Here is a 26075-nt window from a genome sequence, read left to right on the forward strand (position 1 = left end):
GACGTTCCCATTAGGCGCTGGAAAATCGGTCCGAAGCGTGTTATACAACTCTGCAGAGCCCCAACCAGCCCGCTTTCCAGCGTAGGCGAAGTCTAGGTCCGTCCTGGGACCCCAGATGTGCCTTCCAGGTGTTCCCGTAAAGCATTCATCCTGAAGTCGGAAGGGCTGCTCCAAGTACTGCTGCATCCAGTGGGAATCTCGAGGCATTTCAATACGATACGGGGCACTTCGTGCGCTTTGCGTGTTCCTTCAGGTCATTAATTTGGAATATTTAATTCATGCCTCATCTTAAAGAATTTGATATTCATACGATACACGTTGCCTTGACCCCCCGACTGGAATACGAACCCTTTCAGAAGAAGGAATGAACTCCCTTTTATTAGCAATGCAATATTACATGGCGTGCTGGCAGAAAAGTTCTACGTGAACTAAGAAATAATATTTCATGCATTCCTTCTACTTTCTAGGCAAATTTATGCCAGATTTTATTCCACTACAGCGTTACGAGCGGCACTGCTTATCTCTGTTTCAGTGCACTTCTACTAAACAGTAGGTCAGCTGAAAACTTTGTTTACCGCCTGAGGAGAAGCAAATAGTAGTCATGCATGGTTGGCAGGGGCTTGTGATATGATATATTCACTGCTGTTATATGGCTCATCATATAATTTAAGTCTACTGTAAACAGTCTATTTATGATACACATCCCTTTTGGACATGCAAATTCTTTGGCTTGTGAGAACAGCATTACGGTTATGGGTATGTTCCTTCTACCAAGCGGCGCTCGCCGCTGGTAAGTGTTAATAACAAAGTGAGTGTGGTTCCAGAAGAGGAGACCTCTCTTAATTTTCACTTTAAATAAACTCAACAAAATCTCAGGCTAGGTTTTTCTTTGATGGCTGTTTCTCAGGAGATCCACTTGCTCCCCTGGCCTTTTTTTCCAAGTCTAGCTGCTCCTAATAGGCTGTTCTCTTTGGACATCCTACAGCGATTTGCTTTTCTTCTCTATTAAAACTATAAGCTCTCTGATGATGCTGTGGGGATGGTACCCACAGCAAAACGAGGGTGTCAGTAGCCCTACTGAAACACAGAAAACGGCGTGGCCAAGGGCTCTAGGGATAGGTGAGAAATTTTGCAGTCAAGAAAAAGTAGCCGGTCCCACCCGACTGAGGCCCCCAGGACTGTCCCATCAGCTGAGTTTCTCTCTTGCATCATACCATGCCTGCTCACGCCCCTATTTTGGGAAGAACAAACCCTGTTACCTTGATGATGCTCGATACTGCGTACGAGCCCTCTCTTCCTTGTCCGCGTGATAAACCATTCACGGTTTTTATTTGCCTCCTTTATATTTGCCATTCGGATTTTATAGAAGACACTCGAGCAGTCATGCAGTATAGAGCCAGGAGCAACCCCCGGTTGTGTGCTGCACCTGATTTTGAACAAAAAGACTGCAAGTACATCTGCCGAAGCCAAAGATACTGGCCTTGATCACTGATTTTTTTTTTTAAACTTTTCAAAGCTCAAGAAGAGCTCTGGGTTGTCTAAAGCCAACATTTTTCATAAAAAGTCACTTGGTGATTTTCTACGCCTGCGTCAAGGGAGAGCAAATCTCAAGAGTGTTTCTGAAACCCTACAGGAGGGTTGGGTCCTACCACTCACTCTGCAAAAATTAGCCTTCTTCCACGACCTTTAATAGACTCCCTTTCCAAAGGGACGTGTCGGTAGCAAAAGGCATTGGAAATCTCGGGGGTTTTCTGCAGGTGCATGTGGATGCGCGGGCAGGAGTGGCCCCAGCCCCGTCCATCAGAGAAAGCACTGCCGTGTTCATGAGAACAAGGACAGCATTATCCCCGGCACAACGTCCGTCTGAGCAGATGGGCAGCCGGGGAGTGGGTGTCATCTACTTTCATTTTTGAATATACCAGACAGCTTTATAGTTTGCTACATTTAAATAAGTTTCTACATCACCGTTAGGTGGTCTGACCTAGACTGGTAAATGTCTTCTGCAAGCCAAGGACGACGGTAATGGTGATAACATCAATATCTGTGCTGTAGCTGGACTGGGCGCTGCACAAATACACGGTGTCTACGTTCTGGAAACTTTAAAATCTTAAGCAGACAAATAGAAAGAAGAAAAGAAACAGCGGCGCTCCCACTTTTATTCCTGACGAACCGTACTATTACAGAACCAGTTACACAGTTTGCCCAAGGCCACAAAGAAAGGCTGTGGCGGAGCTGGCAAGGGACCCAACCTCTGCACATTTCCAGCCACGTGCTTTAACCAGTCCAGTGCTTTCTCCTAGCAAAGATTACCATATTCAATACTTTTCTAAGTACTTTTGAATAATTGTAACCACCACTTACTTTCATCTGAGTGGCTCCAAAAAACTACATCATCCCTTGGTTTAATTTCTTTCCCCGAGAAGAACTGCATTTGAAAAGAACGCAAGCAAGTCTGAACCTGCTAATTACACTACAGTACCAGGACAGAAAAAAATCATATAAAGGTATTCCTGACGTTACATATGCTCATGTCAGTCAGGGCTTCTAAAGAGCCGGAAAAAAACGACAGCAACTTGGTCAAAGTAGACCTTACAAAAACACAGCTGGTTTTTGACTAGTTGTAGGTATTTTGTGGCCATTTCATGACTACAATAGCGGTTAAAATCTGTCAAAGTGGAGGTTTGTCTTGCTCTTCACTGGATTGGGCTCATCTTCACACAAGTGAGCTATGAGAAAAGCATGAGGAAGGGATGGGCGTGAGAGCCAGGTACCTGCAACGGCTTCTTAGTGATCACACCACCGATGATCAGTGATGGATTAAACAAAGGCATGTCCTGTGAAAGGCTACACGCACAACAAACCAAAAAAAAAAAAAAAAAGCAAGAAAGGAAAAAAGACCTATAATGCGTATTTATCTTGCAGAGCCCTGATTGTAATAAACTCATTCAAAATTTGCTCCCTTCTCCCCATCCGTGCTGGGAGTCCACATGAGAACAGATTTCATCAGCCAGAAAAAGGGGTTGCATTCAGCCTTCACCGGCCCGTATGTTCAAATGCTCAAAGACAACCCACAGTATTCATTAAATATCAGCAAAAAAATTATGGCAGGTATACATGTAATTTAAATCATTTAACGCCAGGCAATTTATGCCAAATAACAAAGAAGAATATCGCATGATGCCAGTTCTTCTGATTAATGTGATCACACTTTACATTTCTTTGGAGCTTCTCCTAACGAAGGGCAAGCAGAAATTTCCCCCCGCTAAACACTTTCCAGCTCCACTTTACTTTCTAGTGCTTTCCCTTGTAGCACACATCCTTCATTTTGCTGAGCAACCACATTCACTTCTATTAGGCAGCTATTAATTACTTAGCCCTAATGGCAAGGTGACAGTGCATTGCATCGCCATCGAGAAGAGCAGATCGGAAAGTTCACCAAGAACCGGGTTTTGAATAAAAATGAGGTTTGTATCTACATCTTCGCCTCCTTGAGTGAATTGTGTATGGCACGAAGGACCCTCATGCCCAAATGGCCGGGGCAAGGCTGGGACGGGAGGGCTGGTCCCCGGCGGCTCGGGATGGCTGAAGGAATTGCTGTCTGTGCTGCCTGACCTGCACAGTTGGATGAGGATTGCTGTTGACAGGCGTCCCAGGGAGAAGGGGAATAAGAAACGAAGAGGCAAGGAAACGCGAAGGTCCGCTGGAAAGGAGGGAAGGAAGCCGACTAGCCTCTTCTCGTTGCATCGGGAGACAGATGTTCTCAATATCCCCAGCTCCGAAGGGTAGGAAGTGGTGAGCACAACTTGAGGAGCTCGGGTACTCTTGGCAAACAGCACCAGTTGTGGTTTTTTTAACTTTCTGGAGGACTAAAATGAATAGTGGTTTTAGCGGCATTTGAATCTGTCCACGGCATCTTCCTATCTGCTTTAGGGATCTGCTTCCTCCCAGTGCCCTGGAGGAAGAGCCCAGCCGAAGGAGCAGAGGGCTGGTCTCACAACGCAGCTCTGGGTGCAACTCCAGAAGACTCTCCGAAAACCCGCACCTCAAGCTGAACCCTTACACATTTCCAGAGCAGATGTCACAGGAACCAACAGACTCGGGCACCTCGATTCATCCCCTGCAAGAACTTTCCTCTTTCAAGGCATCCGGGGTCTGTTCTGCCATCGCCGTGCGGGGATTTATGTACGTTGCTCCCATTAGCGTTAATGTTAGTTAGACACATACAGTAATTTCCCTCACGCTTCAGGAAGAGAACAGAGCCTTATGGATGAAAAGTTTGCTATTAAGGATTCTTAATACAATGGAAACATTCTGTCTCTTTTAATTGTAATTTACTTCTAAGTGTAACCGCTCTGGGTTGGGAAAACCAGGATTCAGTCCAATTCAATTATGCAATTCTTGCCACCTGGTAAGTCTTGTTATTTTATAAAGAGTACTGGAGTAGAACTGGCAGATTCATTCATGTTCAGAGCATAAGCGCCGTATACTCTGTAATCACTGGCTCATAAAAAAGAGCGCAGCGCGGAAGTCAACCGCTCAATTATAATGCAATCTTTAAAAAAGAATACGCAAAACCAGTAGGCGAGATTCATCTTTGGTTCAGCTGGTTTACGATTATAAGTTCACTGTGATCTTTGCTTTGCAAAGCTTTTCGGTACAGGCTCAACCTCAAGTTAAAACCGAGCTCAGCGCATGACCCGATTCACTCCGGCGCGGTTCAATCGATCGGCACCTACTCGCAGACGCCGGCGGATAATCTCCATCCAGAGGGCACTGATGGGAGGGGATGCTAAGTCACAGGGATGCAGGAAGAGTTTTATTGGGCTAATGTACATTCACTCTGACTTAGCTAATGAAGCTGCAACAAGATAATACAGGAAAGGAAAATACGTCCCCGGCGACTGGGAACGCTTTCATTAGCACCGGCACACGGGCACCTGACAGCCGATCAAAACCCTGCGCCACCCGCCGTTCCCGTGGGCTAACGAGCTTCCCCACGTCCTGTCCCTGCTAAAAACCCTGAGCATCACTACCTTTACCGCCCGTATCAATGACTCCCGTAGCGCCTTACATAGCTGCAGTGGCACAAGCACATAAAAGGTATTTTTTTGCAGCAAACAGTTAATAGGTATAGCAAAGCAGCAGGACTGGCCGGCAGAACTGTTTTAATCCACCCAGGGTAGTAGGTGTCCGAGGGAGAAGCAGCTTTGGCCTGAGCCCTGCCAGCCCTCCTCGCCCGCAGCAGGCAGGGACCAGGAGTCAGACGTTCAAAGGAGATGCAAAGCGCAGGACCAGGACTGACCCACAAGCACTGGAAGCTCCTCTAAACCAGTGCCTCAAAACCGTAACTGGAAGATTACCTGTGGTTTTACTAAATGAATAGTATCAAAACTTTATTTTGCAGTTCTCTTTCTCTGCATTTCTGTATTCTGAGATAAGGGCCAAAATTCACAGTGGCCTTGGAAAGTCTGAAAGCACCCGGAGAACCCAGGTGGACCGGCCAGCTCTGCCACAGGAGGACAGAGGGTCTCTCTGCCCATCATCGCTATTGTCACCACTGTCATTTGGCCTCTTCACACCATTTTACAAGCCCTCCTTCCCAGGGTGAGAGCTTTCAGCCCCAACTCCTCCCCAGTTGCCATCTCAGCCAGAGCAGACTAAGCCAGGGTTTGCCCACGTCTGCGAAGGAGAGGGATGAGGGACACGGAGCTGGGTTTTACTAATTCCAGAAATACTCCACGGACTGCCCACCTGACAGCTCCGCACCTCCGACAGCAAGGATGTTTCGAAATCTCGCACCTTGCAAATAGGAGAAGCACATCCCGATCATAAAATCGTAAAGTATTAATTAATAGTATAACTTCGGTTTGTATTCTAGCTCCGACATAATGAACCTGCCAATTCTGATTGCAAAGTGAAAACTCATCTCTTTATTTTGGACAAATAGGGTTAAGCTTCTTAAGCAATTCTTTGTTGTTTTGACTTCAACAATTTATGCAAATGAGATGTTAATTAGGGTAATTGTAACTTAAATTATGCTTGTGTAAACCTCTCCATTGGTAGGAAAGTGTGGGAATCCAGACAACTGGTATTTAAAGCAGCTGTACTAACTCACTTCTGAAAGCAAAGCATACCAAGATCACTTTCATGTCTTTACAATTTGTTTTTATGAGGTGATAACATTTTTACAAATACCATCATTTTTGCTTTTTTATATTGTAAGTGACAGTCTGACATTTTACAACTGGCTTATTGAAAACAAGAATTGAGCACTCTCGCTGTAACGGACATTAACTGCTCAATAGAGATTCACATGCTAATGAGGTGAGAGGGGCTCCAGAAAGTTTTGATAAATGCGACACACACTCTAACTAGCAGTGAATGTGAGTTGACAAAGAACATCTACACCAGGGTTCAATAAAATGTAACCCTTTAAATTAATCATACTGGCAGTATTTAATAGAATGCACAACAATCTCTTTTCTGATGGCTATAAAGCAGAAGAAATGCAAAGTCTCGACAAATGAAAGTTCCCACATTTCCCTCTTCACACTGCTACTTTCATTCGAACCTCTACAATTGTTAAAAAAAGGTAGTTACTGTAAATAACAAAGTAGGAGGTTTAATTGTTTCCTTCTTTTAAAGCAGGATGCTTTTCTTCACATTTATTTGTCTGCATTCTATTGAGCAAATACTCCGACCCGAAAGATTGATCATAAAAAGCATCACCGGTTGCGCTCGGAAGGAAATTTAAGGATACCATATAGCAAAGAGGGGCTTCAATGACCAGTTTTCTGCCAGGCCTTTTTTCAGACCAACTTGCTGACTTTTTTTTTTTTCCTTTCGCTAAATATAGCTTGAAGGAAAATACGCTGCGGCAGCTAATCGGAAGCAGAAAGTGAAGTTCAGAGGCTTCGTTCACACCAAACTCCCCAGACTTTGCCGAGATTTGCTCCAACGAGAGGCAAAACTGGAACTTGAGCTCCAGCATCAAAGCAGGTGAGGTGCAAAATTTGTCATCCCGCTTGCCCGATAGGTTTATTTTTTATTTTCCTGTCGTGCCAGTCCCGATCCGACGACACCAACCGTTACACGTGAGCTCGCGAGATCCCGGGAAATAAAAGTATTGGAAGGCCGACCGCAGCCCTTGCCTCGGCGCGTTACACCAAGGCGTTATTTCTTCCTAAAGTGACAATCCCCGATACCCTTTTTGGGTTTCGCCCGTTTTAATCTTGGCAGGAAGTGTAAATCTGTGCGCTCAGCAGCATGGCAGGCTCGCTGGCTGTCAAAATTTTCCCTCCGCCAATGCTTGAGAGGTATTCTTGTCATTTCACCGGGGTAGGAGACTTCTCCGTCTGACATACAAAATCTCCCCAAGTAGTACGTTATGCCAAAACGCCACCAAACGTACCTTGCTGGCTGCCTTTCAAGCCGTTTTGGTAACTCAGGCTTGCTCTCGCGGCAACTGCTGGACGGCTACAGGCAACACGAGGAGCCCGTTGCAGGCGGCCTCACGGGCAGAGAAAGGAAAATAACCGCGAATGAACCCGGAAAAAAAAAAAAAATCCTCCGCCCATCTCCGCATTGCCTTTGGACTTTAGGAGCTTACTCCAGCACATTTTAAATTCGTCAGCAGCTAGCGTTCAGGCCGGTGAGCCTGCCTATCCAAACACGTGCCCGTGCTCCCCGAGAGGTGTCGGGGGCTGCTCGACTTCTCTCCGTACAGAAATTGTGAGCCTGGAAAAACGAGCGAGCGGAGCAAGGCGTGCTGCAGTTCAGAAATGGCCATTTAGCCAAATTGCATACCTGTGCTGTGTCAGCTATATGCTAGATTCATCTCATTCCATTGGTCTAATGGATAGCAATTGAATTTAATTAGCAAAACTACTTTGACTTAGTCTCATACTGTGCTGAATGTAATGAAATCTTTCTCTTCTCTCTCTCTCCCCCCTCTTTTTTTTTTTTTTTTCCCCTCAAATAAAGAATGTCCTTAACTGCATTCCACCGTTAGAATATTAAAAGCTGTATATGTTACTCCTAAGGACAGAGTACAGCCATCCCCTTTCACAGGCTTTAGATTTAGTTATTGTATTACATAACATAAAATAATTAAAAAGATACTTCGATAGTTACACACAGTATAAATTCAATTACCGCGATGTCTCCATTAAAAGCACTTTTATAGTATGAATAAAATGCAAATCCTCTTTATGGATCAATACCAGAAACATAATTCTACGCTTCATCCTGAGAAGGAAGTTAGCCTTAATAAATCATCCTCTTAGATCAAAAAAAAAAAAACCACAGCAGAAAAGAGTTTAAAAGATATGTATTTGAAGGTAATTCTCTAAAGCAGACGTGACGCCCCTATTTCTTCTGGGCTTATTTTTTAGCGGTGAGGTTCAGGGGCTGCACGTCCTGCCTTCATACAGACCCTGCCAAGGAGAAGGATGCCGAGGAGAAGAAAAGCCCCGGTCACGCCAACCGGCGCCGCGGCCGCTTACGGCTCTGCCGGGATTTATTGAAACGCCCCAGATTCGGCAGTGAGAAGTCTGCAGCAACTCCTCGCCCCCCCCAAATAAAGTGAAAAGAAATTCCTCCGGATGAGTTTGGAGGGAATATGACTACCAAAAGCCTAACTTCTGCCTGGCCGGGCACAGCGAGACAAGTTCCTATGATTGATTATCGTGGTATCTCTGTATCTCTGACTTTGAACCATAACCTTTTTTGCACACAATGACAGTTGGGACCTACCATTTGCCATCTGTAGAGATGGTGGGGGAGAAAAGGACTTCGCTTACATTAATCAACCAATTAAGAAAAGACTTAAACAAAACACTAAAGCATAATAAAAACCTGACTGCTTAATAGCTTTCTACTTTTAATAGTTGCCTTCCTGTAGCCTGCTGATGGGAGCAGGACTGCTCTGCCCGGCCCCTGCCGGGGACGGGGCTCTGGCTCCGGGGCTTGGCACTAGCCCAGAAGCGGAGGGGCCGCTGTTCTGGGCAGGACCGAGTCCCCTACGGACAAAAAAAAAAAAAAAAAAAAAAAAGTTTGGAAAAACAAGTTGTAAATCACAGCCGTACAACACGGCCGGGCTCTCCCATCAACTGCGATCATCAGACGATTATTTTTGTGAGTGTAAAATTAGTAACTAATCAAAGACACAAATCACAGGATGAACCTTTTCTTTCAAAGCTCGGGGCTGTATCGAGAGACCCCATCTATTTTGTCGCTGCCCCCTTCCCTCTTGGTTGGCAGCACATCCCGAAGAAAAGGCCGAAATAGCGGCTGAATAACGGCGGGTAGACTCTGCACCCCGCCGCTCCAACGAGGCTCTACAGGAGATCCATACACCCAGCCCCAGCAACTCGGAGACTAACTCCGCTCTCAGGGACGGTGGGTAAAACCACTTTTGTGCAAGCTGGCAGAGAAATCTGCCTTCCCATCGCTGGGTTTGGCAAGCAGACGCCTTGTGCAACACACGCTCCATACTGCAGAAAAGGAGGAGGGAGACGTCGCGTTTCTAAAACGCATCCTCGTTTGCGTCTCCAGCTGATGAAGCTGTGCTGTCGGTGCCCGTTTGCAAGGCCAGGACCGAAGTTGGACTGGTATCATCATGAGGTACCGCAGCAGCATCTCGAACAGCCGCTCGTTTCTGCTGCCTCTGGGGTACCCACCAGGGCAGCTCTTCCAAGACCTCTTGGACTTGTCTACTTAGTGAAGCTAGAGGAGAGCACGCGTTCACACTGATAAAAAATAAAACATTTCTTAAAAGGGATCATCTTCAACTCGAGGCATTTCATACATGCCCAGATATCGCTAAATTGTCCCTTCACCATGATCTGCAAATGAAATGGACTGTTTTCTTTGTCAGAGGTGAAGAGTATTTACGGACAAGGTGTACAAAAAAACCCACAAATGACACAAGATCTGATCAGCCAAGAAAACATACAGTGTTATTACAAGAAATATGTTTTTGTGGTTATTTAGTAACTGAAATTTGGAACAAATTTGTAGAGCTTGGCCAGGATGGTCTCTCCATCCTCGTGCTATACGTCTCTTTGTCTATTGTTCTTTTTAATACATCGCATCTGTAAAAAAAAAAATTGCAACCTAGTTCGTACAATTACTGCACTGAAGTCCCAAGCAATCTATCAAGTTGTCGTACATTTTCTTCACATTAAACCTTTTTAAAATCTTTCTTTTTTTCTACATTTCAAGAAAATTTACTTGGCCCCAAAAAAGGCACAGAGAAACATGCCGTTCATCAAGTCTGGTAACAAGAGGAGTTTGTGATACTGTGTCAGGAGAGCAAATAATCCCCAAAGTGGTGTGTTAAAAGTTTTGGAAGGTTTGTAAATCAACAAAATTCAGAGCATCAATAAACCTGCAACCGATGGGACTTTGGAAAAATTCCCTCTGGGTAGGTTCTTCTTATGGAGGTTTGTTGAACCCTCTTTTTGCAGTACTTGAAGCCACCCGGCGCTGAGGTTGCTGGTGCTCCGTCCCCGCCGAGGGAGGGACAATGACATGGCCGGGGCTCATGGGGCGGCCGGACACTGGGCTGGTTCATGGAAAAACGCTACATTACCCAAGGCTATTTATTATTAAGGAAAATGCTTTCGTCTGTTGATGGCACCCAGAAACAATGAGCAGGAACATGAAGCAACGAGTTGCTGAGAGGGAAGGTGAAGGGAAACTGGGAATTATTTCAGCTGGAAACTGGACAAAACGCTGGGAGGAGGGGGATTATTTTGCCTATTTGTTTAACAACTCTCCACACCGAGCTTTGCAGTATTTGAGTGACCATCTCTACTTTATAGCAGTGCACAGAAACGCACAGTTTTTGCCTTCATTTCCATTAGCTCCATGATAAGGGATGTGATAAAGCTCTGCTAAGGATGGGAAGATGGGGAACCCTCTCCTATGAACTACAGAGAAAAATTTTATCTCCGACTCTCCCTCCCTCCCTCTTTCCTTCGTTGCCTCCTCCAAAAGAGCCCCTCCATCCCCCATATACTGCGGCCGGGCACTGGTCACCTGGTGCCACCACCTTTGGGACCGTAAGATGATTTAAAATAAAGGCAAAAGGCCGAGCGATTTGCCTTCCGCCGTTTCGAAACGCTGAAGCCTCGCTCCCCAAACCCGGCTCGCACCACTGGTCCCACTTCTTGCAACACAAAGAAATCTGTTTAGGCTCCAGGAAATCCCACGTGTTCCCGTAACTAATTCGAGCCCAACTGCATTTGTGGTATTGTCGGTTCTTTAGGATGATCCCGTGCCATTCCCGATGCAGGGAAAACCGTGCGCTTAATTATCTTCTTTAATAATTCCATGGTATGTGATTTATTAAACAGACTCCTTATTTGTAAACAAAATCAGAGCCACAAATGTGCGAAGACAGTCGCACTTCCTGGCTAAATAAGAGGCAGACAAAGAGCCCTAATGATGCACCAAAAATGCTAACCAAAAATGTACTCTTTAAAAAGATCACCAATTTAATGCTTTTTGTATTTCATTTATCAGCCATGTAGTCATCATTCCCCTCCCTACCACCATCTGTACACACTTTCCCAATAGACCATCACAGCTGTCCCGTTTCTCACACAAACAGTACCTTTTATATGCTTCCCAACTGTTTTTAATAACTGTTCTGTGCACAGCACTGTACTTCCTTTGTTTTCTTTTTTTTTTCTTTTTTTTTTTTTTTTAAATATGAAAAAGAGATATAGTCCAAACAAACAGGTCATCGCAGCAATCGGTATAGGAAGGCAATTAAAATGTTAAATGCCTCCATGGCCACTGACCTGCCCTCGAGCCGTACCAACGGCCCCAGCACGGAGCTGGAAAGTTCCCTGGAGAAGTTGCTAAGGTAGACGACGCTTGTTCAAAAAATGATGTACATGAGCAAGACTGTCTGAGGAATCCTTCATCCCTTTTAATGAGGAAATACTATTAATGTCAGATACTGATTGAGCAACCAGAGAAAGTTTTTTGAGGCTTTCAAAGCACATTTATCAACTCAAAGATACCGCTGCCCCGTATTTCAGAATCGCGTGGACAGAAACATCCCATTTTCTTTTCAAACTCGGCCTCATTTCCCTCTTTCCAAACGCCCCGCATGCCCTGACTTTGCCTCGCTGGCACTCGCACCTTCCCTACGCCCGTGCCTGCTGCCAACGGCAGCGCTGCCGGAACACCGAGCCGGGCTGGACCGCGCAAGCTCGGTGGCCTCCAGCGCGGATGAAGGCACCACGCAGCCCAGGATAACTCAGCCCCAAGGCCCCAGCAAACGAAACCGGTTGCAAAGGGCAATAGCAGGGAGAGATCCAGCTGGGAATGGGGAGAAAAGCAGGACTTTCTCAGCAACCCATCTCATGGAAAACCTACCCTATCAACAGGACATTGAGGAATGAAAATTCTATGCTTATTTTTTCCAGGGCAATGCCTACAGCATCCTTCGGCACGCTGCAGGGAGATGTGCACGTCCCACCTATAGCACACAAATAGTCCTTAGCCTGGTCCCCACTTGCACAAAGGGCACGTGGAGAGGTCCCCGCGCTCCACACCGTACGGGAGTGCGGTGGATAACCAAACTCCGTGCTGGGACAGGGACCCTGCTCATACCATCCTCGTCCCACGGGCAGACAGCTTCACGCCCCAGGACTGCTTGCTGCTGAGACACATCTCACTTTTTTATAGAAGAGCTCATTGCTAAAGACCATGCATGTGGAAAACAACTGGTCCACGCTAGTTCCCATCACGATTTTGACCTCCAGCTTTTGACCAGAAAAAGAAACGATGTCCATGTTCAAAGTGGGCACTGAGTGTATTATCGTGCCTATATATCACACTCGTGTATCCACATTACAAAGAACAGACACGCTGAAGATGCACTTCTGAGACACAAGTGTGCATCCTCAACCGGCACGGAGCTCCGTGGCTGGGTGTTTACAACGGCATCTGCCTAGCAAGAACCTAAACTGGAGCTGTTGAAGCCGACGTCCTTCTCCACAGGAAAAAAAAAAGGCCTTGACCACAAAAATCCCACTTCTTACCTGACTGTCCTGTGTTTTTCCCAACTTTTCCAGCAATACCCAACCTACGCTTGCAACGGTTCAGCGCCTATCGAGGCTGATCCTCCCACAGCCAGGCAAGCCGTCTGTGAAGCTTTCAAATAAAACGATGTGGGATTTACTTTTTAGCTAAGGGACAACTACTTTTTACTTTTTAACACAGAAACAAATGTAAATAGGTTTGTTGGCTATTTTTAATGAAGTCCTCATCGCGTCAGGAAAAGTCCTCGTCACCACACAATAAAAGCATTGCAGTGGCTATCCTCCCTAAAAGGGATCCCCACAATAGCTGGGCTTTAGAAAAGCATCCTGATACAAAGAATTCATTCTTCTGATTTACTTGAAACTACTTTGCCTTAAAAGAAAAAAAAAACCAAACCTGATTTAAATTTTACCCTAAGTTTCCAGCATCACTCAGGGATTTGGCCGTTTTCTTCCATATCAAATTAAAAACCTTACTGAGTAAAAAGATCAGACAAAATTTTGAGCAAATATCCTTAGGATGAAATCTGATTGACAATTTATTTCTGCTTTAAAATCTCCAGTAAGTGTTCATCTCGACAATAAACGTAGTAACTATCTAATTTGTCTCTTGATACCTTTACAGGGGTTCATCCCTGTTCTTTCAGTGCATTACAAGGTATTTTGTAACACACGTACTGGCTTTAAACACAAAAACGGTAATTTAACCAGACGCAATGTTTATTACAAAGCTCACGCAGCTCACTATCTGTCCCTCACCCACAAGACTAAATCTGTAGATAGAGAAAAATACAACGTGAGTGAGGCTGTCTCAACACCTTCCATTTAGTTCTTCGTCCTTCCTTTCTCTTGAAACCGTCAGCAGACTGCGCACAGGACCTGCGCTCGCCTTGCAAACGCTCCCCTTGCCGGCTGCTCCGGTTTAGGACTAGTCCGAGCCTAAGAGGGCTGTATGGAGATGCCTCCCTACGAAATATTTCCCCTGAGTTTGCAAATGCATTTTGCACCCAGCGATGATGCCCGCAGCCACGCGGTGGGTTTCCCAGGCTGAAGAGCACTCCTACTCTCCCATCGTATGTTACTTAGAGTCATACAATCATTTAGGTTGGAAAAGACCTTTAAGACCATCGAGTCCAACGGTACTTAACGGGGGGTCACAGCAGCTGGGTTGAGAAGAGAGATGTGCAGCACAGAGGATGGTGCGGAGCAGGTTTAGACTTTGTTTAGATACCGATGTTATGAGCATATTATGAATATGGCAAATGGATGAAACCAAGGAGCAGGAGAAACATGAGCTACACCTCTGCGGCCAGGGCTAAGTGCCACGGTGGCAGGTCCAGAGGATTTGCTGTCCCCTGCATCTCTCGTCGGTGATGCCGCATTATTTTCACACCCCGTGGAAGGTGTGCTCCATCCCCATAGGCACCGCAAGCCCTGCCCACAGCCTGTGTTATCACCAGGGCTCAGGCAGCACAAACTCGCCGGTGTGACCATCCAGCTCCCCACGGTGTCAGCGAGAGCCGGGGACGGACACGACCGCCCGTGGGGTGTGTGCACCAGGCGAGCGAGATTGGCAGGAGAAACCCACCGACCGGTCCCCTCCAGGCAACAGCGGGGCCTTCCCGCTGCACCCCGTGGGTGTCCCGCTGGAGGAGACCTCGGTGATACACCCTCCTGTGATGGTTTTAAATGACTTTTTTACATCATCAAAAAATCCAGAGCACCCGCAAGTTTTATCTCGTTGATTGAACAACCACCAGGTACCACGTTCGCATGACCCTCTCTGGCACAACCAGCTCACCTGGCCAAATAACCCTGCCTTGGACACCCACCAACCCCATGACAATTTTGTGCTTCACTACAGATATATCTCACCCCAAAACATGAACATGCTGAAACATCCAATCATGTTCTGGCACGCATGCGAAAAAAAAAAAGCCCATGGCAACAAAGACGACAGCTTGCCAATGGCAGCTGCTGCACGCACACACAAAATTAAACTATATTCTTCTGAAAAGGGATATTATTATGGCATTTGTTTCCCCTCACCCATCACCCTCACCCATTCCCTCACAAAATAAAGGGGGAAACATCAACACATATCAAATGTTAGGAGGGATGAATTTAAAAAAGAGAGAGGGGTGCTGCTCTGAGGATGGATGGGATGGAGAAGGCAGGGTTTAACAGGAGATCCAACTGGGATCAGGGCTGGATGCATGGAGCCGCCCTGAAATATTGGCTCACCTACGGGAGTTGTATGGCACATGCAAGTAAAACACTCAGCCTTTCTCTTGCGGGAGGCCCGCGGATGCTGAATTGCACCAAGTTTGGTCAAGCCGTCCCTCGGCTATAACCCAAACCTGTGAACGCACACTTCTGTACGTTAAATCGCATCTGATGATACCTATCTTCGCTTCCTTTCCCCGGTGCGGACCCGCCTGCTGCCTCCCGTGCTGCTATGCGATGCACAAGATAGCCGTCTCCTCACTTGTGAAGATAAATGTCATATCGGACCTCTGACATCATGTATTCTCCAAGTAATTATTTCTGATATCATAAGAGTTGTACAGGGTGCACAATAAAATTAAAAAGTAGAAAGCAAGGTTAATAAGATTATCGTGTTGGTATAATAGGTAATGCATTTTGCAGTATATCCTTAAATCTGCCCTCTCAAAACATAATTAAATAACTGTGATTTATATTTTAAAGGAACGCAGACATGCAGTGTATCCTCCTACCCACATATGCTAATTGCTTTCAGCCCCTAAAAATCACACAGTTGTTTGCAGCTTTTTAATCCTCATGTGTAAATAACCTGACTCAGGTCCAAGTTATGAACAATAAAGTCCAGGAAACTTTCAGAATAGCGTGTCATTAAACCCGTCTTGATTTTATCTGGCTAATCTAATGGCACTGATGTGTACCGAAGCCTGCGGGGAAGGAGGAACGACTCCCCGGGGCCCTTTGCACTGGCCCGAGAGCCAACGTGCTGGCTTGCCGTGGCACCGGGACAGCACTCGGACCGGGAGCGTAGATGCTAAGGACTCGGAGAAGAGATCGAGACCCCCTTAGGAGGAACCGATGGATGTATAAGCTCAGGACACCCTCATCGTGGGTCTGCGTGCACCGCAGTGGTGCAGGGACCGCGGGCAACGTACGCCTACATGCTTCGCTATAGGCAAAACTCAACTGCGCAGCTCTCCATTTTGCACTCGCACGTGAGAGTCTGGCACACAAAATGGAGGCCCTCGTGTATTTTACGGACAGCGGCTACGAATCCAGCCCGAATCTACCCGCTCTGTGGGGACCATGTCCTCCTCCTACGTGCCGAGCTACGACGATGCCGCGCACGGGGCTGAGCTCACGGGCCCACATCCATCCCCTGGGTGGGGGACATGGCGTGACACTAGCTAGAAACACTTCTAAAAAAAAAATACATAAATACACTGTTATCTCTTCAACATTAATTACACTGTGACGAGGGGATCGGCCGGGGCACCACCCTCGCAATAGGGTATAAAATGCTGCAACCCCCCAAAGAACTTGCCGGGATAAAACTGCCCCGCACATCATGGGCACCACGACCCACGTGCTGATCCCAGCTGGGCTTTTTGGTGGCTACTACCATAACACAGGTGATAATTAACAATAACCAAAGACGAAATGAAGAGTGTCACATGAACGGAGAAACCAAAAGCGATTAAAATGAATTTTAGTCCACTGACAACTCTTATCTACCAAGAGCCCTCACTGTCGTAAGGAAACCTTCAGGGTCGGCTGCCGTTAGGAGGCTAAAATAATTTGTTCTGAATTTACAGCCTGTAATTTAATCAGCAGCTCCAGCCCTTGCCTGCATGGAAGGGAGCGGGGGCAGAGCCGGACCCACGGCTCCCCACGAGGATGCCCCAAACGCTGTCCGACCGCTGACAGACCCCAAGGCCCGGAGGGTCCGACTTTGGGATATGCGTAGCAAAGCACAGGCTTTTGGGGAGGGGCTGAGGGTTTACAGAGCAGCGGGCTGGGGTTTGTTTGCTGGTTGCGAAAGCCTCGGCCGGTGCCTGAACCCGAAGCACTGAGGGGAGGAGGAGGAGGAGGAGCTGCGAAGAAGCTCAAGGCACGGAAAGCGAGGGATGCCCTTTCTTTACATCTGAACGGGGAGAAAATACATAACTGTAACAATAAATAGCGGGTTTTATGAACAATTAGGATTCCACTGTCTCTTTGAAGGGTTTGAAAAGCTGACACGATGTTTTGGGTTCTCCAGATTCAGCTTTGAGGCCTCAACCAAGAGAAACATTCAGCCCCGCTGTGTACAGCAGTGACCACAACAAAGATTGTGGTTTCTCCCACACTCGCCTTAAATAGATCTAAATTAATGCTATTCATCATTGGGTGGAAAAGAAGGGAAATATAAAAGTGCAGTCGCTTGTAGACAAGCCAGCAGTGTTGGGCAACTTTTTTACCACTCAAAGGCTTCTCCTGCTTCTGCACCTCGAAGCCCGACGGGGCAGGGAGGTATGGAAATAACGCGCCCTTATAGCGGCCAAACCCATCACCTGGAAAACATCCTGGGCATACGAAATACGTCTTTATCCCGTGTTTATTTGTTGTTGCTGTTGTTGTTGTTGGAGAAAGGGGAAAGCTAAACCACATGACTGAACTCCTGCCAAGGGTTCATGATAGAGCAGACCGTCCCAAGTGCCGCACCAGTTAGTATCTGAATTATCACGGATACTCACCGGCTCAGTTACAACTGCACGGGGAGAGCAGTTGTCCCACCTAAATCCTCCTTCTGTCAGCTACCGCCCTGCTCGCGGCTGCAGAAAGCGCTCGGTCCCGCTCCCCGAAGCGGAGACCATCGATAGATGGAGGTATCTTTCTGCGCCACGCAGGGTGTGTAGATCGCCACGTTTCGTGCACGCCCGTGATAGGCAGGTGCGTGAAATTTGGGGTGTCGAGGAGCTGTAACTGTCATCTCCCCACCTCTCCAGACTGAGACACAGACCCGCTGACTTTTTATGGGCACCTTTTATTTGGCTAAAGCGATTCAAAATCTGCCTTCTCCTGGTATTCCTTGAGGGTAGAAATACCGCGAGATGTCTTCGTCTCACTTTTTACTTCAAAACTATAAACTTCACACCGTGGCAAAAATTAATGGAGGAAAACAAACCCCAGACACTAAAATCTCAGCTGAACGCTGAGCTGCTCGGGTCCCCCGGGGGGTGCGCAGGGAGCCCTGTAGAGGGAAAGCGTGCGGAGTACCTGCTGCCAAAGCTCGCCGTGTATTTTTTAGGAAGAGTAAATGTAATCTGTCTGCAGAAATGTACAGGGACTATTAACATCGCAAACAAAACTTTAAGGACCGTTTTGGATGCACGCTGGAACAGCCACAGGCTGGAAGTAGGTTTTCAAAAGCCCTGTGTATGGAGGGAATGTCACGGATGCTTTAAAAGTCTTCAGATACGTGTAAAACCGACATATATATTACACATTATCTCCACAGAACAAACACCATTTGAAATGTGCCCCTTTTTAACTACCATTATGAGCTGTCTAAAGAGCATTTTGGTTGAAACTTGGGAGGAAAAAAAAAAAAAAAAAAAAAAAGCCCACTGATCTTACACCTGCTCTTTAGCAGTGGGAAGTAGGTTCTCAATCTGTTAACATGACCATCTGGCCAATCTGCATATCACGGCTATCTGGATTACTGTACGATGGAATGACAATAACGTAGCCAAAACAAAAGTAAAATGCATCAAAAACTAACAGTAGCGCAGCCCTTTTGATTTTAAATTAAATAATAAATGCGGTATCACAGCAAAGCGAGAAAGTCAGCTAAATAATTAAAAATGAGCCTTCGCTACGGCATAATTAAGTAAACAATATGGTGTGTGTTTCTATATGAGCCAGCAATAGTTTCCACCGTCGAACGCTCCACTTTTGCAAAGCAGCTATCAGGAGTTCAAGACGCTGCGACAGCTCTTTTGGTGATGTACAGTATTGTCAGGACACCTCTCACATCCCTGCAACACGCCGAACCGGCTGCGGCTATTAACGGGATTAATGCGGCAACAATCAATACCAATTGTACTAAAAGATTACGGTGCAAAGCCATATGTACTTTTCCGGCTCCCCGATACCTCCATGGGTATTTTGGCTATCTGCAGTCGTCTTCTGCATTAAAACCAATCTTTGAGTTATTCCCATCGATGCTTCTTCGAGGTGGTCCAAGTAGAAATATTTTAAAGCCGCCGATGGGAATGTAAAATGGGTCTGCTTAAAGTTCAAGGTCATGTGCTATATACCATTGCTCAGGCAATTAGCCACAGAGCATATTTAGACGCTAAGTAAATTTTCACAGTCGCAGAAATAAGGCTGACTTCTTGCATCTTCGCCGGCTTCTGTTCTAAACACGCACAGAAAAATGAGCTCACGTAAATAAAACCCTATCCCCAGATTTTTCTTAAATTTGGGATTTTTAAACGCCCTTCTGAAAGATTAAAAGATTTTCTCTGCCTCAAATACCTCGCTCGCTTAATTCTCGCCCGAAGCGCGTAACGATGGCCGTCCAAAAAAATACATCGGGCATCGCAGCATCGCCTCCTGGCCTGCCATCCAGCTTCGTCCACTGGAGAAGTCTCTAAAAACTGCGACCTCTCACAAAATTTAACTACTTCCATTGCGAATCTATTCTCCAATCTGATCACATTAGCAGAAGGAACTCCAAAGCAGTAAAAAACTCCAGAAAGTTCTCGGTTGAGTGCCTACTAATGAACAAAGGTTAACTTTATCTAAAAGGTCAAATGCCTGGTGGCTAAGGTTGTGACCTTAACAACTTAAATTGTGACCTTGCCACGTGCCTAGTATATTGTAGATTCTGATACAGATCATCTGGTAAAGGACCGGTCATAAATTAGCTTTACTGTTCGACTCCCACAAAGAAAACGGTTTGCCACAATGGTTTCCAACTTGTCATTTGATACAAGCGCAGAATAAGTGAAAACTAAAAAGCGAACCCAAGTTCAGGGTATGAAAATGCCGCCTGCTTTTAGTTAAGCAGATTAGAAACTGCAAACTGAGAGCAATACTCTAGATTTCAATACATTTTTTGGTCAACCTCTAATTCACAAAACACCGATCTTCCTTTCCTTTTTTTATTTCTTTTTTTTCTTTTTTTTTTTTTTAAACTAAAATGACATGTAGCTTGCCTATTTGCATATTTTTGTTTTCTCTTTCTAGCCAGTTCTTAAAGAGAATAATTGATTTCAGTAGCTTTGTAAGAAGCACTATTTAAATCTGCGCACATGTGTTCCCTTACAGATGATAGTGCCTACTGAAGAAAAAGCGCGGATTCAAAGCAGTAATTATCGTACATGTTTAGAAGGAAAGGGACATCTCGCTGCCGAAGTCATCTTGAATAAGGGCATCGTGGAAGAGAATACTCCCCCCCTGAAGAAAGAAGACGAAGACTGGGGGAAAAAAGAAAAAAACCAGGAAAAAGAGAAGCGAGCACTATGGGTGAAAAGGTCACAATGGTTTTGGCACGTATCTTCAAGCACGTTTCGGAGTCTGTGCCTCCTGCCAATACTGGCAACTTCTCAAAACTTTTAAGGAGGTAAAAACATTGTTTAGTGTTTACAAATCTTCTGTACTATAGCAGATGCTCGTCAAATCCGCTATACGTAAGTTGACCAGCCTACCTAACATTTGCGCTGGCGTCTTCCTCCTTATACATAAGCGGTCCATACATTCGGGGAGCGAGGTCTGATGGAGTTTGAGACAAAGGACCCTTAATATTTTTTTTCTTTTGTAATTTTCCTGTTGCGCACCCGGCACAAGCTGCCATTACTGCGGGTCTGCGGGAACCAATGGCTGTCAACTTGGCCAATGTTCAGGTGTAACAAAGGCTGCTGGGATACATCGGAGGGGGGAGGAAAAAAAGGGGAAAAAAAGGGGAAAAAAAAAAAAGGTAGCCCATATGCGAGGCTTTCGGCACACCTCTGTGAAGCGATATGGACGGCGACCACGCCGTGCTACCTCCTAAAAATCATTTTGTCCCCCTCCCCGCTGAGGTTTAGCAGGGAATAGACCAGCACACGCTACTGCATTAAGAGCACAATGCGATGCGTGCGATCAGCAAACAACGGCCGAAAACACGAAGCCGTGCGGTCTGTACCAGCGCGCTACTGCTTACACAAAACCGCAGATCTAACCCCCAAAAAACGAGCCTAAGCCTCGCGCTAAGTTTCTGCGGCAAACATCTAGTCCGAAGAACAATGAGCGCAATTGCTGCCTGTTGACGACGAAGGCAGAAATAAATAAGAGTTCGCTATCAAGGCTGCTGTTTGCCAACAGCGTGCTGATAAGATGGTATATCCCTAATCACAATATTGAACTTTTATAATATCTATCGCCCGATTGTTGTAACAGGGAGAGGATCCCTTCAAGTTCCCCGGCGTACTTACACCCCCGGGTTTGGTCCTTTTCTCCCCATCCTATAGTTCTGCGACCCTACACGCAGGCTAAACCAAGACCGCTGGTTTCTATTAACAACTTTCGCACTCCACAGAAGGCTGCCTTTCACTTAGGAAACACAATACGGACCAGTATTTACTGGCACCACGCTATATATAAATCTAAATAATAAAAACCTGCGTGCCGTATGCCAGTCCATAGCAGTTTTCAGCCGTGGATATCAAAGCATTTTAAGCACATCACCCCACTCCGATATGCGGAGGAGGAAACTGAGGCAGACAAAAGGGATGCCAGTCCCCGGTCTCCTCGGGGCTGGCGATGGAACGGGAGGGGACCCGTAACGCCCCAGCCCTAATCTCCCTTCGGTTGGCCATTAATTGGTAATCCTTCCTTCACCGTGCCCCATAATAAATTGCAGAGTAAATAAATAATTTTCCACAATATTTGCCTACTTCCCCTTCACCATAAACGCGCAATGCGATTCACCACATCGCACCGAAGCGCAAAGTAAATTTCGCAGCTTATCTGTAGGAGGAAATACCGTGAGGATACTCGAAAGTTATTTCCGAACAGGGATCATACCCGTAAAAATCACAGCGGCAACACTGCCTATCGCAACAACCACTGCGGGGACTCAGCGCAGAAAAACTGTGAGGTAGCCAAAACTTTCTGCAAGGCGCTCCGAAAGAAGCTGGCGTTGGAAATGCAGGCTCTCACTGCTGGAATTTGCTCCGTTTTCTTACTGATATATATTCATACAGAAGTGGTTCCTACTAATACGACTGCTCTCCCCTCCGCTCCTCTTTTTTTTCAGCCTGTCCAGCCCCTCAACTTGGAAGTAAGGCTAAAAGCCAGGGGCACCTATGCATACCATACGGGAAACCCGGGGCCTAGCACTTCACACGCGCACATTTTTCTGCAATATGATCACTCAGGAGAACTACAATAGCATATTATTTTATCCAGTAAACACACTACACATCCTCTGAGCGCACCGAGTCGCTCCGCGGGCAGGGCGTACTTTGCGCTGGAGTCACAGATCCCAAGATTTTCATCGCACGTAAAAACACCTCAGCACCACCACCCCCCCCCATAAGCACAATATTATCAAACCAGGAATTTGTCTCGAGACCTGCTCAGCTTCTAGGTGTATAAATTGTGATATTTCAGGGGGGTTTAAATGTCTCCTTTTCCCCACAGGATTACCCGGGGGTTTGGTTCACGGCCGCTCAGACCTGATGATGAGGTTTGCTATCCAGGGACCGTCTCCTCCTTTCCCTCCGAGCCCAGTCCTGCGGGATTTACACTCCCCATCCCATCCCTGTGGGGTGAGGATACCTGGTACTCCTGACCCACAAGCCTCGGGCACCTCTAGCCCTCTCAGACTACTTTGTGCATAACATATACAAACTTTGGTTTATTTTATTATTTTTTTTTTTTAATTAAAATCTATCTGCTTTCCACCCAAAGCAGGATAAAGGAAGCCACGTCTGGCTGCGATCCCTCCTAGGACAACATTTAATATAACACCTGTGAAGGATGCCCAAAATACCGTTAACCCCAGGAAAACGAGAGCCGCTTTTACGTGGCTGCATCTTAAAAGCCTCTGAAAAAAAAATTTTAAAAAGGGGGGGGAAGTTTTGGCACTCTCCTCGCCGCCCCGGGAGGGCAATAACCGGCATCCCCTGCTCCCTCCCCAGTTCATGCAACCACGGCCGGGACACGGCACCCGGCACGGAGATAAACCGAAAAGTTGTAGAAGGTGGTATAGAAAGGCACTTACCTGCTGCGTGCACAAAGTATGCCAAATATAAATCGAGTTCCTTAACAGAAACTCCTATATGGTGGGGCTGTACGCACAGCCCGGGGTTAGAGCACTGTGGGGACTTTACAAGGCGCTCGCCATCAGTACTTTCGAGCGGAATACCTTTAAATAAAATCACCATAACAAGGTCCAACCTCCAGACCTTATCTGCCTGGCGAAGGCAGTCAATTCTTCTCATCTTGCCCTTCTGGTCTGGATTGGAAAGAACGCAACACGGAGGCTTTTTTCCTGTGACTGTGAGAACAAAATCCTCCCGAAATTCAGGCCTGATATCTTTCCGGAGCTTTGCCAGAAGTCTGGATGCCCATTTTTGCTTTACCTCGGGTTTTTCACTTAGCAGTTCGTCCTTCACGGCTCTCTCTTCCTCTTTTGACATGCGTTTTTCATGTTTTTTGAAGTATTTTCTTTTTCGGGCTTGCAGGTTGAACCACGTGTACGCAAACGCTCGGACGTGAGGCAGAAGTGCTTCGATGAAGGGATGAAATTCATCCTGAAAAAGTTACAGAGAAGGGTCGATGTCACCGAAATTATCAACAAAAAGCCTCCCAGAAACGGGGCTTTCGCGAGGCGCTAAGGCTCGTCGGGACGGTGAGGATTAGGAGGGTGCTTATACGTTTTTACGGGCTGCAGGACTCGGACCCCTCGCCGACGGACCCCGACCCCGCCACCGTCGCATCCCCGCTTCACCTCGCACCGACCCAAAACCTCTGCTCTCACCCCCCAAACACGGGGTCCAACTTCAAACCAGCACCCAGGCGGTGATGCTGCAAAGCTGGGGCCCCTTCCCCAATCCCCAAATCTCTTCAAAAAAATAAAAAGAAGGCAGAATGAGTTAAAAGCTAAAAATCCCGCCGCAAGTCCACTTGCGGAGCGCGTATCTCCCTTTGCTCTCTCCCTGACCCCGCTGCTTGCGGTGTAGCCAACGTATGCCCGCCAATTTGGCAAATCCTAAACATTTGGATGCCAATCAATGTTTGTATGGGGAAGTCTAAAGTATAGTAAAACTTTCCCTAAGATATATTTGGAAATAGCAGCAGGCAGTATAGTAAAATGCCAATATAGCTGCATATACAAATACAATGAAGGGTGGTTTTCTCTCCGTTTCCTAAACGGTGAAGGGAGTTGAAAGTAACGCGGCCGATTTATCCCGCTTGCGCAACAGTAACTAACACTAAAATCCTAGAAAAAGCAAGTCTCACAATTTTTCTTTTTTTAAGTTTTGTTTATATTTGGTCAAAAAGAAAAAAAAATAAAATCTGATATTCAGGCATATTAGGACAAGCCAAGCTCTGAGCCTTTCTATAAAATAAAGAGAAACAGGAAAAATCGAAAAATGCGGTAACAGAAAACCTTCGCATGACTTGTGCAAACACACAGAGAATTATTAATTTTTTCTTTACACATTGTGTGATGTTTTCATACATGTAAAAAGAAATGCCCTACTTGGAAAGTTAGTTTAGCCATCCAGAGGCACTGCTTGCTTTGTGTAACGATGAGTTAAAAGATCACCCCTCTTCCTTGGCACAAAAATAACCACGATTAAAATTAAGCTGACAATAATAAAAAAAAAAAAGCAAGAAAGACCCCTCAATTCTATTTTTTTTTAAAAAAAATAAATACATATATCCTCAAGAAGTACTACATAGATCAACCAAAGAGATCAAAACGTATTATAATATACTGGGGCCCCGCTGCTCGTTTTTCTCTGAATAAATGAATGACCGAACTCCAGGCTGCACATGAAAACGTATATAGCCTGGGAGGGCCTGATCCAGCACCGCGTGCTGGGGACGTCCCTGCTTCCAGGGGCCGAGTGCCTCCTTTTCTCAGGATTGGGCCCTCCAGGAGGGAAAAGATAAAGTAATTTGTGCGACGTTTCCCCCAGCGTGGTGAAAGTCACCCCCTGCCTACCCTTGCAAGACAACATTGGGGATTTTTCAGATTAACTAACTTTTTTTTTTTTTTTTTTAAATTATCCCATGGAGTACATTTCCTACCCAAATCATTTCAGGTTGTGTGAATATTGTTATTAAGACAGACATCTTGCTTCAACACCTTATTTTAACTTGCACTTCCTTTTCAAAAATTATGAAAAATTGAGAAATCAATAGTACAAATCTCTATCAGCAAAACCCTGTCGTAATTCACGACCTTCTGCTGACTTACCAAAAGCTTTCATTGCACTTATTCCGAGTGGCCCCTGAATTGTAAATACTTAAATCTATAGGTAACACCACAGCATTTATTTTTTTATTTTAAACACAGATTGCCACAAACTACCAAAACCGGCACAATATATTTCATTATAGCACAGCAGAGCAGCAGTAATCACAAGTACTATGAATGATTATTAAAATACAAGCAGGTAAAGAAATCATTCTAATGATTGGCATATTCTCACACAGACACCCCCCCACTGGAAAAGATCATAGTTTCAAATTTCAATAAAGTTAAAAAAAAAAAAAAAAAAAAAAGGTGCCAGAAAGGTTTCCACTTCTTCCTTACGAGTCATTTTCCTGGCATGTGTTTGAATGACTCTCAGCCTTTTATACCTAGGAGCAGGGGGGGGGGGGGAGGAAAAAAAAAAAAAAAAAAAAAAAAAAAAAATCTAAAAACTACAGGTCCCTACAAGCTATTAAAAATAATAAACCCTCTCTCCTCTGATCCCTCCTGTCCTTCCCCTTCCCCACTCAGGGAGAGTCAAGGAAAAAAGG

The 26075-nt window shown here is 45.8% G+C and overlaps 1 protein-coding gene across 1 annotated transcript; it reads right to left on the reverse strand.

Moving 5' to 3' along the window:
* Window positions 1-16532: 16532 nt before the first annotated feature.
* On the reverse strand, window positions 16533-23860 carry LOC104162880 (nuclear factor 1 A-type-like; the record flags this gene model as incomplete). Its single annotated transcript, XM_009701712.1, has 4 exons — window positions 16533-16576; window positions 17140-17158; window positions 17525-17617; window positions 23320-23860. Coding segments are annotated over 4 exons (697 nt in total), but the record flags the coding sequence as incomplete, so codon positions are not given.
* Between the last annotated feature and the right edge of the window lie 2215 nt (window positions 23861-26075).

Source organism: Cariama cristata, unplaced genomic scaffold, assembly GCF_000690535.1.
Source record: "Cariama cristata isolate BGI_N322 unplaced genomic scaffold, ASM69053v1 scaffold23466, whole genome shotgun sequence".
Lineage (NCBI taxonomy): Eukaryota > Metazoa > Chordata > Aves > Cariamiformes > Cariamidae > Cariama > Cariama cristata.